The sequence below is a fragment of the Exophiala viscosa genome (genome assembly GCF_022695815.1).
Source record: "Exophiala viscosa unplaced genomic scaffold EDD37scaffold_17, whole genome shotgun sequence".
In the NCBI taxonomy this organism is placed as follows: domain Eukaryota; kingdom Fungi; phylum Ascomycota; class Eurotiomycetes; order Chaetothyriales; family Herpotrichiellaceae; genus Exophiala; species Exophiala viscosa.
This window is the reverse complement of record NW_026944369.1, coordinates 155,570-171,147: the sequence shown is the minus strand read 5'-3', so window position 1 is coordinate 171,147 and position 15,578 is coordinate 155,570. Positions and strand designations below refer to the sequence as shown.

At 51.9% G+C, this 15,578-nt stretch overlaps 6 protein-coding genes across 6 annotated transcripts; 3 read left to right on the top strand and 3 right to left on the bottom strand.

The window, feature by feature from the left end:
• Positions 1-150: 150 nt before the first annotated feature.
• On the top strand, positions 151-1,306 carry EDD37DRAFT_654696 (acyl CoA binding protein-domain-containing protein; the record flags this gene model as incomplete). Its single annotated transcript, XM_062818708.1, has 2 exons — positions 151-166; positions 228-1,306. 2 exons carry the CDS (start codon positions 151-153, stop codon positions 1,304-1,306), a joined length of 1,095 nt encoding a protein of 364 aa, XP_062665401.1.
• A 726-nt stretch (positions 1,307-2,032) lies between these two features.
• On the bottom strand, positions 2,033-5,720 carry EDD37DRAFT_208436 (fanconi anemia group M protein). The gene has a single exon (XM_062810271.1). The coding sequence runs from the start codon at positions 5,289-5,291 to the stop codon at positions 2,040-2,042; it is 3,252 nt and encodes a 1,083-aa protein (XP_062665400.1). The 5' UTR covers positions 5,292-5,720; the 3' UTR covers positions 2,033-2,039.
• On the top strand, positions 5,721-7,962 carry EDD37DRAFT_208670 (protein phosphatase). The gene has a single exon (XM_062810276.1). It carries the CDS (start codon positions 6,150-6,152, stop codon positions 7,542-7,544), a length of 1,395 nt encoding a protein of 464 aa, XP_062665399.1. The 5' UTR covers positions 5,721-6,149; the 3' UTR covers positions 7,545-7,962.
• Positions 7,804-12,130, top strand: EDD37DRAFT_208457 (uncharacterized protein). Its single transcript, XM_062810272.1, has one exon. The coding sequence runs from the start codon at positions 8,063-8,065 to the stop codon at positions 11,855-11,857; it is 3,795 nt and encodes a 1,264-aa protein (XP_062665398.1). The 5' UTR covers positions 7,804-8,062; the 3' UTR covers positions 11,858-12,130.
• A 272-nt stretch (positions 12,131-12,402) lies between these two features.
• Positions 12,403-13,561, bottom strand: EDD37DRAFT_654692 (uncharacterized protein; the record flags this gene model as incomplete). Its single annotated transcript, XM_062818707.1, has 2 exons — positions 12,403-13,281; positions 13,340-13,561. 2 exons carry the CDS (start codon positions 13,559-13,561, stop codon positions 12,403-12,405), a joined length of 1,101 nt encoding a protein of 366 aa, XP_062665397.1.
• A 565-nt stretch (positions 13,562-14,126) lies between these two features.
• On the bottom strand, positions 14,127-15,436 carry EDD37DRAFT_643267 (dolichyldiphosphatase). The gene is made up of 3 exons (XM_062817417.1): positions 15,331-15,436; positions 15,081-15,270; positions 14,127-15,032 (listed from the first exon to the last, which is right to left on the bottom strand). The coding sequence occupies exons 1-3, from the start codon at positions 15,421-15,423 to the stop codon at positions 14,566-14,568; spliced, it is 750 nt and encodes a 249-aa protein (XP_062665396.1). The 5' UTR covers positions 15,424-15,436; the 3' UTR covers positions 14,127-14,565.
• Positions 15,437-15,578: the final 142 nt, after the last annotated feature.

The following is a 15,578-nucleotide window of genomic DNA, read 5'->3' as shown; positions in this document are numbered from 1 at the left end:
AAGCAGACTTGATCCATCAATTTGTCCGCGTGTTGACCCTCGGCACGAGGCCATCCATGACACCTTCAATTTGACACTCATCCCACTCTTCGAGAGGGGCAGTCTATCTCGCGAACCTCTCGACAGATCTTTTCGGGCAGCAGTGGCGCGATGTCGGACTCGGTTGGTACGCTTGAACTCCTACTCCTACACCTTTCCGCTGTACTTATCATCTTTCTACCTATTAGACCGCGTCTTCGTACACGCTTTGGCGACAGTCCGCCGTTTGCCGCGCACAGGATCGTCTCGGCCGCCGCCGTCGGCTCGCTTACGACTCTATGGCTTATACAAGCAGTCGATGGAGGGAGATGTCGAGTCCATCCTTCCCCGACCAACTTTACCCACGGTCTCTCCCGATCCCAACAGCTCCAAGTCGAATAACGTCCATCGGTATGCCTCCCGAGACCTAAGGATGCGCGAAGCCGAAGCAGAGATTGAAAAATGGGATGCATGGCATAGCTGCGCTGGCATGTCGCGAACAGAGGCCAAACGACGGTACATCAGCACCTTGATAGAAACCATGAAAGAATATGCCAGTGGGACACAGGAAGCGCGCGAGTTGGTAGCGGAGCTGGAATTCGTCTGGAACCAAATAAAGAGCCAAAGCGGTAGCTCAGAGGACGAAGATGTCGACTCCCCTACAAGACGACTCGAGCGAGCAGGCCTAGGACAAACCCAGAGCTTTGGCAGTATACCGCCTGGCCAGAGTAGCAGAGGGAGTGAGGGGCTTACACGATTGCAGTCTGCATCTAATCAGCTAAGAGTGCTATCGCCCGTGTCTCAAAGGGCGAGTGATGATGTTGTCGAAGGCGAAGAGGTAGATCCGGACAGCGGCGCGCTCGTTGGCCCTCTGCCCACAACGCAGACACCCGTATCGGAGCCGGAATGGAGGACTCGAATGCAAGAGCTCTTGCGGCATCTTTCAAATGAGGTGGCTGCATTACGCGAACAGTTGTCAGCAAATCACCTGCTATCGTCGTCATCACTTTCACCCTCGTTAACCACTAGGCGGAGGAAGGTATTTTATCGAATCTCGGCATTCGCAAAATGGCTGTCTTGGATTATTGTTCGACAAATAATGTTGGACGCTGGTCTGATCCTGGCTTTTATACTCTGGGCGAGGTGGAAGGGCTACAAAGAGCGGACTGTGGAAGACTGGGTCAAACGCAGATGGAATGACCTTCGACGAGGATTGAGCGATCTCGACACTTGGTTGAGAGGAACGCTGGTGGAGGTGCGAATACCTGGCGTACCGAAGGTCTTCTGAAGACGGGGCATTTGGTTGAGCCATCGCATCTGAACCATTCTTGGATCCCAAGGGCTTTATATGCCGCTCGAAGTCGCTACCCAAGTAGACTTCATTGGATGCTTGGCGGATGAAGCGTCATCTTTGGAAAAACAGCGATGATTCTGTTCCGCATCCCAGGGACAACAGGCGGCCGTTCCACGCGGAGCTACTTGAACATTACCGCGACCGGCCATGGCGCTGGTTGGACCCAGATATCGCGTGGACAACATGACAGTCACCAGGACTGAGCACCATCATATGGGCTGAAACATGCAAGATGATGGGCTCGGGCAGCTGAACACTGCATGCATGCATTTGGGTGTGATATCAACGGCGAGCCTGTCCGCAAGCACATCGAAAGAATGTGCTATAGATTGGGTGTGGACCACAGTCGCGACTCACTCCCTCTGTACGGACACCTAGGTATACATCATTTGAACGACGTCGATACGAATCATGAAAACCATATAAGCTGTTGGGAATGTCATGTTGATTTTGTACAGCATAGAAGCCAGCGAGGGTGGGAGGCTTTGTCTTTGAGTATCTTAATGCCATCAGAGCGGGTCTGCCTTTCAAACAAGATCATGACTGTAAGATTTCCACACACCCATAAGTCTGTCGACCATAGTGTTTGCCTGACAACGAGTGAAGCGCGCTTCCATGATATCCTGAATCGTCATTTCCATTTCGCGCCTTAATGTTGTCGTAGTGCTCAGTCGTCGTCATCATCATCACTCTCAACAACCCGCCGAGCCCTTTTAGTGGTCCTCACGACCTGGGACCTGAGTACACTTCCATCCGAGTGCGACATCGTTTTCTTGTCAACCAGAAACGACGCCAAATCAGGCAGATCCTCGTCCCCATCATCGTCGAAGGCCATCAAGCTCTCTTGAGAGATCAAGACGCGTCGCTCCGCCACGGGAGTTGGTTCAGGCGGCGACAAGTCCACGTCGATGTCACTCATCGACTCCACACCACGGGCGGAGCGGCCTGGGCTTCCATCATCAATGAAGCTGTCGACGTCGTCGTATCGGTCCGATGACGGCTCGTGGGTTGCGGCAGTCAGTTTGGTCGACGTCCTTGCCGAGTGCTTGGGCCTAGCTCCGACCAACGAATCCAAATCTGAAGCCTGGCTTGGAGGAATGTCCTCTATCGCCATGGCGTCACATTCCCATGGTCGGTCCCAATCCTGCCCCGGATCGCGCATGGCTTGGAGCGCGTGCACCATCTTTTCCGTGACTCTGGAATGCCTTACGGCGGTGGTCTTGCCCAGGCGGCGCTGTTGTTCTGGGAACGCATTGACCCTTACGTGCTGGATGTACTGGTCTTCTGTGCCGGCTACCAGCACGTATCGATCATCTAGCTCCTCTTCCTCAGCGGGTGTTAGGAGGACTTGCTCCAGCGGAGGCAACGCAGCGATTTCTTTGTCTCTACCTGTCATCGATGATGCAGGCTTCGATTTCGCCTTGCTTGTGAATTTGGGCTGAGCCTTCTTGCCGCCTAGGAATGTGAAACCCGTTTCGACACCATCGGGCATGTTGAATCTTTTGGCAGGCTTCTTTGGATTCTTTGCCCTTCGCCTCTTTGGCTGCAGTGCTTCCGATTGCGTGTTCTCGACTGGAATGTCGACCACTCGTTTGTCAACCGAGGGGACAATCTCCTTGGGCACAATTCGCGGGGATAAATCTTCATGATACTGGAATTCTTTGCCGCTTTCGATCTTCAACTGCATCTTTTGGTAGTTGTCTTTGGCTTGGTGAAAGTCGGCTTCCTCCTTGCCGCGCATTAGCAATAGTACGATGTTTCCGGCCCGCTTCCTGCCTGTCCGTCCCATACGTTGTAGCATCCGGATAGGTGACTTGGAGCAGTCGTAGCAAACGATCAGATCGACCTCACCAATGTCCAAGCCTTCTTCACCAATCGACGTCGCAACGATGGTGTTATACGTGCCTGCCTTGAACTTTTTGATGATGTCGAGTTGGGTCTTTTGGTCCATGCCCTCAGAACCTTTGGTGCCAGACTGGCCTACGAATACGTGAGCTCGTATCATAGGGCCGTGTCGGTTGAGCACTCGGACGATCTCTTCTGCGCTGTCTCGATAGTGAGCAAAGATCATAATGCGAGTGTTGGAAGGCTGAGCATTTCTGTCACGTCCCTCTCCAGCGTCCATGAAATGGTTCAGCACCACCTCTTTCAGATAGGTCAACTTGGGGTGGCCTTCAAAGCTCGGATCGTTGATCCAGATTTTCAGCCGGATCATGAGTTTCTTGAAGTGCTCATCTTCCGCAACCTGCTTAGCATATTTTGCACTGGTCGCTCCGTCGGCAAAAAGCTTCATCTTGTGGTAGAAAGGGCCGATACCATGGTATTTCAGTAGTTCCAGGCTATGAGCAAGACTCATTAGCACCTGGAAAATAGCTGCGACCATACCTTTCAGTCCATGATTTGCGTTTCTCCCCGTTTCAGAAAATCTCCACTTATCGGAGGCCTGTTTCAGGCCAAACACGGTGATTCTTTGCGGATCCTTGGCCCAGTATGCGTTCTGTGAGTTCAATCTGTTCATGAGCGGTTGTACTGCTGCGGAGAACAGTTCGAGCGCCATAGTCATCTCTTCAGAGTTGTCGAAGATCTGAGTCTCAATGTTTCGAGTATGCACAAAATCGCGGATGTCGAGCGACTCTTCGGTCCTGATCTCGGTTCTAGCGATCCCAAGACCATCGATGACTGCTTGCACTGACTCCACACTTGATCCGGGAGTCGCGGTGAGGGCTAGAACACGAAAGCTTGAATTGAATCGCCTGAGGAATTTCACCACTTCAACGTATGCATAGTTTCCGGTGGCCTTGTGCGCTTCGTCTACCACAACAAGCACTATCTTCTTCGGATCACACATGCCGTTCTTCAAGTCGTTTATCAGAGTCTGTGGAGTCATGAAGAACACGCGTTTCTCTTGCCATTCTTCCGCTCGGATGCCGGGCGACACCTCTCCAGTCAGCATGGTGGTCTGAGATCGAGGGATGCCAGCAATATTGAAACATGCATCAATCTGCTGGGACACAAGTGGCTTGGTTGGTGCAACAAAGACTATCTGAGCGTCTTTCGTCCATCGGTACCAATTCAGCATGACGGTAGCCGCGATAAAAGTCTTTCCAAGACCGGTCGGGAGTGCGACGAGGAGATTGTGATATAGTCCTTTATGTACAATGTTGTATTGGTAGTCTCGTATTCTGCCTAGATTCGTGGGATAGATCCAGGTCTTCATCGCGTCGCGGTGGATGCTATGGTGGGTAGGAGGCTCATCTTTGTTTGCCAGAGGCCAGTTATGCACCCTGGGCTGTGTCTGTGTGCGGGGAGGCTCTTGTTGCGTGGTGTGCATCCCATACAACGTTGTTTGGCGGAAAGAGGTGGATCTCTGTATTGGATCGCGCCGATTGAGAGTCTTCTCTGTGAGAACGTTATTTGATTCTTGGGCAGTGCCGTTGAAAGACGGGACAGATTCAGCAGCTTCAAACGCTGCCAACAACGCGATGTCATCTTCATCATCGTCCGCGAAATCATCAACCGATAAGCTGTTCGGGGCATCGGCCGTCACTCGGGGTGCCGCTCGCGCCTCAGATCTAGCAGGTGACGGGCTGGGACCGTGGCGGGGTTTCATCCAACGTGGACCTCTGATTCTCGAGGGACTTGACCATTGCTGGGTCAACTGGGTCACAAACGTGTCTGGTGGTTTGTCTGCATATTGAGGTACATGGATGTGGCCCTCGTACTTTGATTTGGTTTTCTCGCTCTCGCCGCCTTCACCGTCAGCATTTGATGGGAGGTCGTATTCAACCTCATCTGAATCACTTCCGCGATGACTCGTTCGACGACGTTTCCGCGACCGAGGATTGTCATCGGTCTGTGAGCTTGGAACAAGGACGTCGTCCTCGCCGCTCACATCAGTTTCGTCGTCGATGAAGTCCATGTTCAATCTCACTTCAGCGTGATGCTGAGATCAGTCCATGCTTAGTTCCGTTTCGTCTTCATCGTCAGGTCAACCGACGTTCAGTGGACCATGCCTTCGAGATGTACTAGATAGTCGGCGATTGACACAGCAAGCTTTGACAATTGTAAAGTAACGATGGTCAAGGATTGACCGATGACGAAGAACGTGTCAAATGGGAACGCGAGAATTGACGCGTCAAGGTGAGCACGGTGTCACGTGACTGGTGCCTAAGTCGGTTTTCTATGCACACACTCTACGCTTCACAATGCAGGTAATCCTCTGCTCCAGCATGGGGATTTCCTTTGCAACCGGGTTGATGGAATTGGTAGCACCTTGCTACTGGTCGTGTAACAGTGGTGAGGAGTAAAACACCTAATCGTCGGATAAATTTAAGTTGGGAGTGGGAGCCTCTTCAAAGGGTCTTGATTCTCTTATCTTGGCTTTCTCCATCCACCACGCTACAGGTCGCGCTATGCCGTCACGCGGTATGCGCGGCATCAAAAAAAGCTTCGTCATGCCTCGAGGCATATGGGCACTGTCGTTGCCGTCCCTTGTCTCCGAGGATGCCTTTGTTGTCAAAAGCCTGTGGGTGCAACATGAATCCCGTACCATGCCAGAGGCATTGGATGATATCGCCATCGCTTCCTTCCTCATCCCGAAAACACCCCTCCACTTCGAAGTGAGAGGCCTAATGACCCTTTCGAGACCTTGGCTGGTCAGCAAACCCGAACAACGATTCGGCATTGACGTCCCCTCGTCCTGCGCACACCTTGTCCAAGTGTGAAGAGTGTCAGTTGACTCGTCATTGTGCTTGTATTCGCGCACCAGACTGGAGCCATGAATTCGGCTTCAAGAAGATTGCCCCGCACGCCGGTGCTGCTGCATGACCTGAGATATGGTGATAATCTGGGATATGGTGACGACCACCAGTTCGCAAAACCTCTGGTGGAATATTGCACGAATGAATGGCGAAAGTCTCCTTCCCCCGAATCCTCCCCGGACCGCGGAACCGAATCGGATGATTTCATGGACCGTTTGGAAGACTTTGTCGAGGCCACGGTCGCTGTGATAACAGCACCGAAGTTCAAACGGCTCCTCCTGGTCATTGTGATTGTGACAATAACTTCAACAGTGCTTTGGATCAAGGTCCTTTCACCAATGGTCAGGGCCGAAAGAGAGACATGGGCCTCGGCCAACAAAAATGTAGTCGTTGACTCGGAAGGCGTGTTTGGAAGCAACGGACGACCCGACTTTCCCGGCATGATACAAGTCCAACATCTTGACCCTAAACTCCTCCCACGGTCGAAAAGTCAGACGACTGCCGGGACTGTGAACAAGAACAGACTGGTATTCGTTGGAGACATTCATGGCTGCAGAGAAGAGCTGGAAGCTTTATTGGAAAAGTTGCATTTCGACCCGGCCACAGATCACTTGATCGCAACGGGAGATATAGTCAACAAGGGTCCGGACTCTCGAGGAGTTATCGACCTGTTACGTGGTTATAAAGCTTCCTGCGTGCGCGGCAACCACGACGATCGACTTCTCCTGGCCGTGAATGACCTGCATTCGACATCGTTGAGTTCAAAGAAAAATCCCAAATTGGAAACAAGCAAGGGAGGCCAAGCGATCTCGGATGCTAGCGATGAAGTCAGGACCTTGGCCATGTCACTGGACGCTGACCAGATCAAGTGGCTCAAATCTTGTCCTCTCATTTTACGTGTCGGTGAATTGAAAGCATTTAATGGGGAGACTGTGGTGGTTCATGGTGGTCTCGTCCCGGGCATCCCCCTCGAGCAACAGGATCCATCGTCCGTGATGAACATAAGGATTTTGGACCTGGAAACACACGTGCCTTCAAAGCAGCACGAACAGAAAGGAAGTGTCCCATGGTATCAGTTATGGAACAAATATCAAGACTCGCTTGCTTTACGACAACGCGTGGCCAAGATGAAGAGTTTCGGCAGAGCGAAAATCGATGAGAAGCAGATGACAGTCATATATGGACACGACGCCAAGAAGGCATTGCAGATACACAAATACAGCAAAGGGCTTGACAGTGGCTGTGTCAGGGGAGATAGACTCACAGCCCTGGTGGTGTCAGGTGATGGGACGCAGGAGATCGTGCAAGTTGATTGCAAAGATCGGCGGAAGAGACCGCCAGTACATGTCGATGTTGACAACATACTGCGGAACGGTCGGCCAGGACCTCCAGTCAACGATGTGACAGACTGAACGATATCTGACACTCATCTCGCTCACTGTTCCAGCCGAGGCTGGGAACAATCTCAAGTCCATCTCAGCAGCTGTATATTTCGTTGTCACCTTTGCACCTCGTCGGGTCGGTACACTGGAATCGGTCACTGGATATCTGAAGCAAGAGTAAGAGAAGGCTGAAGGACAATAACGGGCATCCCTATTCTTGTTCAGTTGACTCGGTACAATCACGACTGGAATGTGAAAGAGGCCCGTGTGCAGCTACAACATTTTCCGGACGCGGGTTCTTTCGACCTCACTCATCATTGGCTCTTTACTCGCCTTTGTTCCACTCAACAATGGATCTTTGTTTCTGGACTATTCGACCAAGATCCTACCGAGGACTCGACACTCGGTTTCAGTTTATGCTGATTGTGAATATATCACGATAAAAATCGTTGCCCGAAAAGCACCAGCAGCGCAAACCCTTGAATCCATCTTGTCTCAATGAATCTTTTCGCATTACCGGACAAGATCGACAAAGCACAGTCCAGTACATGAACTCGTCAGACTTGTACATAGTGGACGAAATGGAGGACGCCCTGAACGCCGCCTTGGACGAGCTGCGCGCTCCTAATCGTCAACCTCCTGGGGAAGACAGCGACGAGGAAAGTGCCAGTCAGGAGGCCTATACCGAGGTCGGCCTTGGGCAAGTCACCTCACCAGGAAGACGTCAAGCAGTCATCTCACCAGGGAGGCGCCAACGACCACCCACCCCTGGCTGGCGACCAGATCGAAATACTCCCAAAGGGATAATGTCGCCAGGGTCTGATCATTCTGAGGCTCTCGCCGATTTGGGTCTGCACGATCACTCCGATGCTAAAAATAAACTCCCTCGATATATACCGGAGTCTGATCAACGTTCCACATCAAGCGGCAACGTACCAATCGTCAAGCGTCAGGAAGAAAATGAGATGTCAATTGACCACCTACCAAGCCAAGTCGTTGGGTCGCCAGTCGTTACCTCAGGCGACCTTGCATCGGCTCATAATCTTGAAGATTACTATGAAGCCGGTCGGCAATCCGACCCAAGTGACCAGAAATTCCTGCTGAGTCCGAGGACACACAATCAGCCTCGCTATGGCGATAAAGGGCCCCAACAACAGGGCGAAGAGGAGCAGCACGTTCAAATCGAGCCTGAACAGCAAGGTGAAAAAAATCTGAAGCTGGAAGAACGGCTGGACAAATTGCTTGCTGAGAACGCGATGTTGAAAATGGAGAAGGACTTCGTCGTCAAAGAGGCAAACACTCTTCACGAACGAAATGCGGTTCTATTCAAGGATTTATCCAAGTCTCAGAAGGACCTTTCAACCGCACGAAATGAAATGGCTCGCAGATTGGCTCACAAAGAAGAATTGCTGAAGATTGCCGAGTCCTCTTTGGAAGAAAGCCAGAAAAGTGCAGAACCCTTGATAATAGCACAACAGCGAATCCGGCACCAGGAAAAGGAAAAGTCTAGTCTTGAGGAAATGATTATCCTCGCCAATACTGCAACGAGGGAAGCCCAACAGAAACACACACAACATGAGTCTCGAATTGTGGAATTGCAGGAACAGCTTGATTTAATGACGGCATGGATGGAGAACATACCCCAGGAAATGCGAACTTGTCAGAAAGAGTGTGAAAGTCTGAAAGCGGAACTAAAACGGTGCGTTGAGCGAATGGAGAAGTTGCGATCGGCTCAGCAAGTTTATGATCTGGAGCAAATGGACTTTCACGATCGCTGTCTGCCAATACTTCTCGATCAGATCAGCATCAATGATTTTCGGCTCCCGCTCAAGCCATCAGCCGCAGAAGTCATACCTTTGGGAGAATATATGGCATCCCCTATCGAGTCAACCCCATCTAACCGACAAAGCATGGCCAATGGAGTCGACACCCCACTCAGACACATGCCACCCACGGGACTTGTCTCGTCAAACAAGCCTCGGCCTCAGTCATGGCCTGTCCCAAGGAGCTTCAGCCCAGATCTGAATGACTCCTTCGAAGTGGCCTTAGACGCCACTCATCCCACATTTCAATCGACGTCTACTGAGTCCCAAGATGGTCTACACACAGGAGTCATGAACGATGACCGCGCTGACGTATTACATGTTTCTTCGCAAAACAAACCGCACTCCACCAATTCTGGCGAAAAGAATGCTCGTGCAGAAGACGAATCTGGTACTACAGCGATTTCAGAGTCTCCTGTCGACGGTGTGGGCGCCCGGCTATCACAATCGCTTACTAAGACTGGTGGAGTATCTTCCCAAACACGTTCTCAGCTGAAGTCGGGGACACTGCTCGAGACTGGTGCATGGCGCGCTCGTATTGAGAGTCCAGACACAGACGAAGGTGCCATGTCAACGAGCTTGGAACCACTCCTCGTGGACACAACAAAAGCAACTGTCGTAGCCTCCTGCAGTGCTGTGGAAAGCCCTCAAAGTCCTGGTCTAAGAAAGCGGTCCTCCGTCTCGACGCAAAACTCACCACATAGGCTAGATCACAGAGCTGCATTCGAAGACGCTATGGCAAGCACGCCTCGCAAGTCGCAAAGAGAGGACGAGATGGTGGGAGAGCCCCGTATCTTGCTGTCCAGGCTGCCCGGGCACGGGCGACCGCAAGCGTCGAGGACTCATAGCCTGTATCACGAACGTCCTGCCATGATCATGGCCGACTCACGTCGTGGTAGACCTCATTCTTGGGACCCTTCCGCCAGCCGAAGTATATCATCACAGAAATCGGCAGACAGCGGCTATGACTCAGATGCCGAGCAAATTGGCATTGCTTCTTCGACGGCCCCCGCAAATGCTCCTATTGGCGACGATCAACAAGTGACGCCAACGTATAACCATATCACACCTCCTGCGAGCTCCTCAGCTAGGACATCCACTACCTTTGACGGATGCGGGCCGAGGCCAAGCAGCAGCGATTCACTTGATGTCTTCGGTGCATTCTCTCCTCTTACCCGCCAGGTCTCCGATCCGACGACTCAGGCTTCCACAAATATTGGATCATTCTTCGAATCTTCACACGGTGAATCAGATTGTGGGACTGTTGCCACCGGCGTCTCGGACGCCAACTCAGTTGTAGAGCCGTCAACAGAGCAACAGAGGGATTGTGATGGACCTGTCATCGTCCTCGATGACTTGAGATCGATGGCTGAGCTTTCAGAAGCCCCCGTGGTCGAAAGTGCTTGGACTCCGTGCGATACCGAAACCGAGGCTGTCCGTGCTCATGGGCCGGTGATCGTTCGTGAAGCAGAGTCAAGGCTGGGCATCCACGACGCTGAAGATGCTGGAACCCGGGATGCTGAGAATGACACGAGAGGCGAAGACGATGTTGACATGTGGAATCCCACGCCATCTGGTGAAGATACGCCATTCTTCACGGTGCCTCCCAATAAGATCGATGTTCGCAAGAGGAGATTCAGCCCGTCCATCTTGACAGCCCTTCTGTGCTGCGCCCTTGTCCTAACGTCTGGGCTTCTGGCAGTATGGTCTACTGGCCCCTGGAGTATCCAGTCGATCTGCCAGCGTTTCGCAAATGTGTCTTCCACGTTGTACCCTATTGTCACTATTACAGAAGAACCCTTCCTGCCCGCTCTGTCCGCTCTGGAGGAATCGTCGCCAATCATCGCAATACATGAGGTGTCGCTGGCCGACACGGTGACCACGGCCGCTCTGGAGGCAATTCTACCACTGTACATATCGGACTATAGCCCGCAAGTGGCAGATGATGGCACGTTGATGTCTACGAGGGAATGGACGTCAACCTTCACGGCACCGTCACTGGTGTACAAAGGTCAACCAGGACGCACAGGTCCAGCTCCTGCGAGCCCGGTCGTACTCAAATTTGACCCACCACGCACCAACAACTCGTCACCTTCGACATCAAGTGCTTCTTCATGCATTGAAGAATCGAATCGCTTTGCACCGCCATCAATATCAACGCGCACAGTGACCGTGGCCATAACCAGAGCTTGCCCAGATTCGGATCGCGCCCCACCATCGGTATCAATACGCACCATTACAGTGGACAGTCCTTGTCCAGACCAAGACTTTGCCTTGCGTGCAGTCGAAGTGATCCGGCATCGACTGCCCGAGTCGACCAAAGCCCATGCTAGCACCAAGCACTTGGACTTCACCGACACGGTCAAGTTCGACGTCAACAGCTCCTCTTATACTACCAGAGCCTATGCAGGAAGTGGGCATTGGGACTTTGTCCCGAGTGTACGCCGCTGGATTGATCAAGTCAGATTCGACGTCACGGTGCAGGTCATACAAGCCAATGGAGGACGGTACTCTTGGTAGACAACGGCGAGATAGTACAAAGGTTGAAGAGCAGAGGTTATTCCACCTGTACACATGCCAAAAGTAGGTATAGAATTTAGGATTGGACATTGAACAATCCGCGAGACAATCGTCAAGCTCCACACGCGCCCAAATGTACATTTTGTAGCCATACTCATTGACATGAGTTTCCAACGCGTCGTTCGCCGCTATAGCCAGAGTCCTTCGTGCTTCTTCGTGTAGCATTATTCCCTGCGAGGCGGCATGCTGAACGTACTCCGGAACGTTCCAATGTCGCAACGCTGTAACCTCCGTTGTTCATGGCCGTGACCTCCTGCATCGCATTCCTACGACACGACCCTAATTCATCCTTGAACAGCCCAAGCTGGCTGCCGCCGTAACCCATAGTAGTACCGCTAATAAAACCTGCAATGCTTCGGGTATCTTGTTGACGCCTTTAATGATCTTTTGGGCTATACTGGCCCTCATACCTCGACCTTTACTTGTCGCACACCGAGGTCTGCTTCCCTTCCGGATAGTGGTGATCCGTTTCCGTTTGTGTTCGGTCACGACTTCGCAACGGCCTCAAGGTCTGTGTACTCCGGTGGTGGTGGTGGAAGGTCAGAGGTGTCATCCATCAATGCGGTCTTCTCGTCCTCGCCGACAACAATCTCGACAACCCGGACACTGGCGTCTCCTCGTTGACCGCGACGGTAATAGCGGGTCCAAAGGTAGGATATCATTTGACCGACGAGCATGCCCACTGCACTGGCCATCAAGCCTCCAATGACGCCAAGAAGAGCAGGGATGACAAAGAAACGAAGTGTTTGATGTAGGATGTGTCCGATGTGGTGGGCACGGTAGTGATGGCCGTGGTGATGTTTGCCGCTCATGTGGTGACCATGGCCGTGGTGTCTGCCATTGGGTCCAGACTTCCTACCTCCGAACTTTCTACCACCGCAGCCACCGTGCTTCCAGCTTTTCTCTCCGTGGGCACGTGCTTTTGCAACTTCCATGATTGATTGTAGACGGGCAGCGATGATGGCTCTCAGGCGGCAGAGTGACCATTTCGAGGCGGTGTCGCAGCTGGTGGCACCGGGAGTGTCCTCGAACGGAATTTGAGCGTATCTGGCGAAAGCGGTCTCGGTGGGAGTTTCGAGGAGGTCAATGGCAATGGTGTCGACCTTTACAGGATAGCCTCGCAGACCAAGGATCGTGAAGCGAAGTGGTAGAATGGTGACTTCGGGGTCTTCTTGCGATTTGACGGGTTGAAGCCTCTCGTAGGCAAATTCCAGCTGCACTGGCTCCGTCTGGGAGCCATCTTCAACTCTGATCTGAGGAGCTGACACGACGTATGGGATACCCGCATTCGTAGGATCATGGGGAAAGATGGGAACGGAGTTGAGGGTCAAGCCGTGCTCGGGGTCGATGCCGAATTGAAGATGCTACAGACGGTCAAGGTCAGTAAATCTGTAGAGACTCCGGGTCGCAGTACGTGCTTACAATTTTGTTCTCGACATCGGATTGTGGCTGCGCTGAGTCTTCTCCGGCAAAGTACGGGCAGCCAGGGCAATCGAGATCAACGGCAACGACGCTGGGACTGGAAAATAGACGCGCAAGATCAGCGTTGGCCTGCTCTGCTGTCTTTGAGATCTCGAGGGGGATGAGGAAGGCTGAGGCCCTGAGGGCAAGGGCACTGGCGACCAGCGCGTGTGCTAGATGCATGGTTGGTTGTATCTCAGTATCTCGGTCGGTGTGGTAGAGACGGTGAGTGAGTAGGATGAGGAGGGAGAAGAGAAACAGACAGGTACACAGGAGGAGAGGAACCTGGTAGTGATGGTGCGGTGGTGTGTGTGACTGACAAAGCAAGAAGGCAGGGCCTTTTGCTGTTCTTGTCTTCTTGTCATGCCGGGACTTCCGGGTAGGAAGTGTATCATTATTTTTACTACGGATGGAGGATCCTCTAATTATGCACTGACGCGGCAAGTCTCTAATCCATATCCAGTGATTGCGACCCCCTAAGGAGAGGCTGAAACTGGTCTGACAGGGGGGTTTTGGTTGACCCTAGGCTGCCTTAGGGAACATCAGGCATGCCTAGGCGGGCGGATCACTGCGGATATGAAACACCATGGAGTAATACTTCTGTCAGTCACGCAAGGCTCCTCCGGACTTTGGTTCTATTCTCATCCGGCTTGGCTGATCATTTGCTTATTATTTTTGCACATGCGAGCATTTTCCCTTTCATGACGCATTAGGGCGACGCAATGACAGAAGCCATTCTAATCAATTACACCATTTCGGCCACAGAAGACGCCGAGCGCGAGGATTCCTATAACCATGTACGATTAACACCACTACAACAACTTCTATGTGCCTATTTCAACAAGCGTCTGAAGCAGATCTCACTGATCAAAGAAGAAGGCAATGAACCGTAGGTCTTTCTTTCATCTTCAGGTACTCAGTAAAGATTGTTACGGTGTTGATCCCTGATACGAGTTTACATACTCCCCCCTGGAACTGCCAAACTCAATTGATAAGTTAGGCGACTTTTTGAAGAATGGAGAAACGCCCCCTGATTACGAACAGTTAGGTAAGCAGGATGTGTGTCCCGGTTATAAATGTCCGCTATCACCACCAAGACGGTGATTCTATGAAAAGCTATCAAGCCTGGTTTTTGGACAATGCATGCTCCACAGACCATTGAAGTCCTCAAAGTATAGTTGACAGCCTCATATAGCTTTCTTACTCATACCGTTCACATCAATGCGTCGCTTCGCTCTTCGACGAGACTCCCAACGAACCCAGCCCCCATCCTGCATATCCTCAGTCGTGATCAAATCCCGAAAGCGAAACTTCCGCGAGATCCATGTGTCCAGTCCCCATTCAATCCAGCCATAGCGACGCAAAGAAGTCGTAAACAGAAACCAGATGACAGCAAAGCTAGCTCCGGCAGCCATACCAATCAACACCTGTTTGGGAGTATGATAATTCAAATAGACACGGCTAGCACCGACAGCGGCTGCACCCATACAGGCGAGGACAGAGAGGAGTAACCTTTCTGCATAGGTGGAAGGAGAGTAGTCTTCACCTGTCGTCGGTACATGCCGAAAGAGTAACCATAGGCTTAGCGAAACCGAGAAGAAGGCCACGAATTGGGAGTGCGATGAAGGCATTCCATAGCCCTTGCCATGCATCTCTGCACCGAAGCATTAGCACGAAATAGTACGCCTGTAGAAGTCCTTACGTGTTGGACGTTCTTCTCGAATCAATCTTTTGAGAACAAAATTGAGAGCTTCACACGCCATCTGGCCCGCAAACATGAGCAATATCTCGATCTCGCGTGATGCCCATATCAACGACACGTATGTGACACAGAGGCCTTGCGGTACAAGCGCTAGCCAGGCCGAAGCATAAGATAGCGGGTCGTTGGGGTTCTTTGAGTCATCAGCCTTGCTTCAGAGGAGGCCCCCATCGACAACGCCTGAAACACGTACATAGCGAACATGTGTCAATGACAACGAAGCAAGAGGAGGGTCCTCCATTGCATGTAAGTCCGTCTGAATATTCCTCACACCCTTTCCTGTCATCTGGAAATATTGCAATAAACAAAGAAAGATGGACAGTGTATCTCAAAAAGCCAGGAGATTAGATTCCGCCCCCTGTCGACAGCCTGGCCCTTTCTCGGTATTTTCCCCAGATTTCCACCTGCGCGGACTTCGCGATGCGTCATTGGTGCCTCATT

Bases quoted from the DNA above. Each gene is read 5' to 3' on its own strand.
- EDD37DRAFT_208436 (XM_062810271.1), bottom strand. From the start codon at position 5,291: ATGGACTTCATCGACGACGAAACTGATGTGAGCGGCGAGGACGACGTC.
- EDD37DRAFT_208670 (XM_062810276.1), top strand. From the start codon at position 6,150: ATGAATTCGGCTTCAAGAAGATTGCCCCGCACGCCGGTGCTGCTGCAT.
- EDD37DRAFT_208457 (XM_062810272.1), top strand. From the start codon at position 8,063: ATGAACTCGTCAGACTTGTACATAGTGGACGAAATGGAGGACGCCCTG.
- EDD37DRAFT_643267 (XM_062817417.1), bottom strand. From the start codon at position 15,423: ATGACAGGAAAGGGTGTGAGGAATATTCAGACGGACTTACATGCAATG. The intron at 15,271-15,330 runs GTACGTGTTTCA...GATGACTCAAAG, and splicing joins CATTGACACATGTTCGCTAT to AACCCCAACGACCCGCTATC. The intron at 15,033-15,080 runs GTAAGGACTTCT...GCTTCGGTGCAG, and splicing joins TCGAGAAGAACGTCCAACAC to AGATGCATGGCAAGGGCTAT.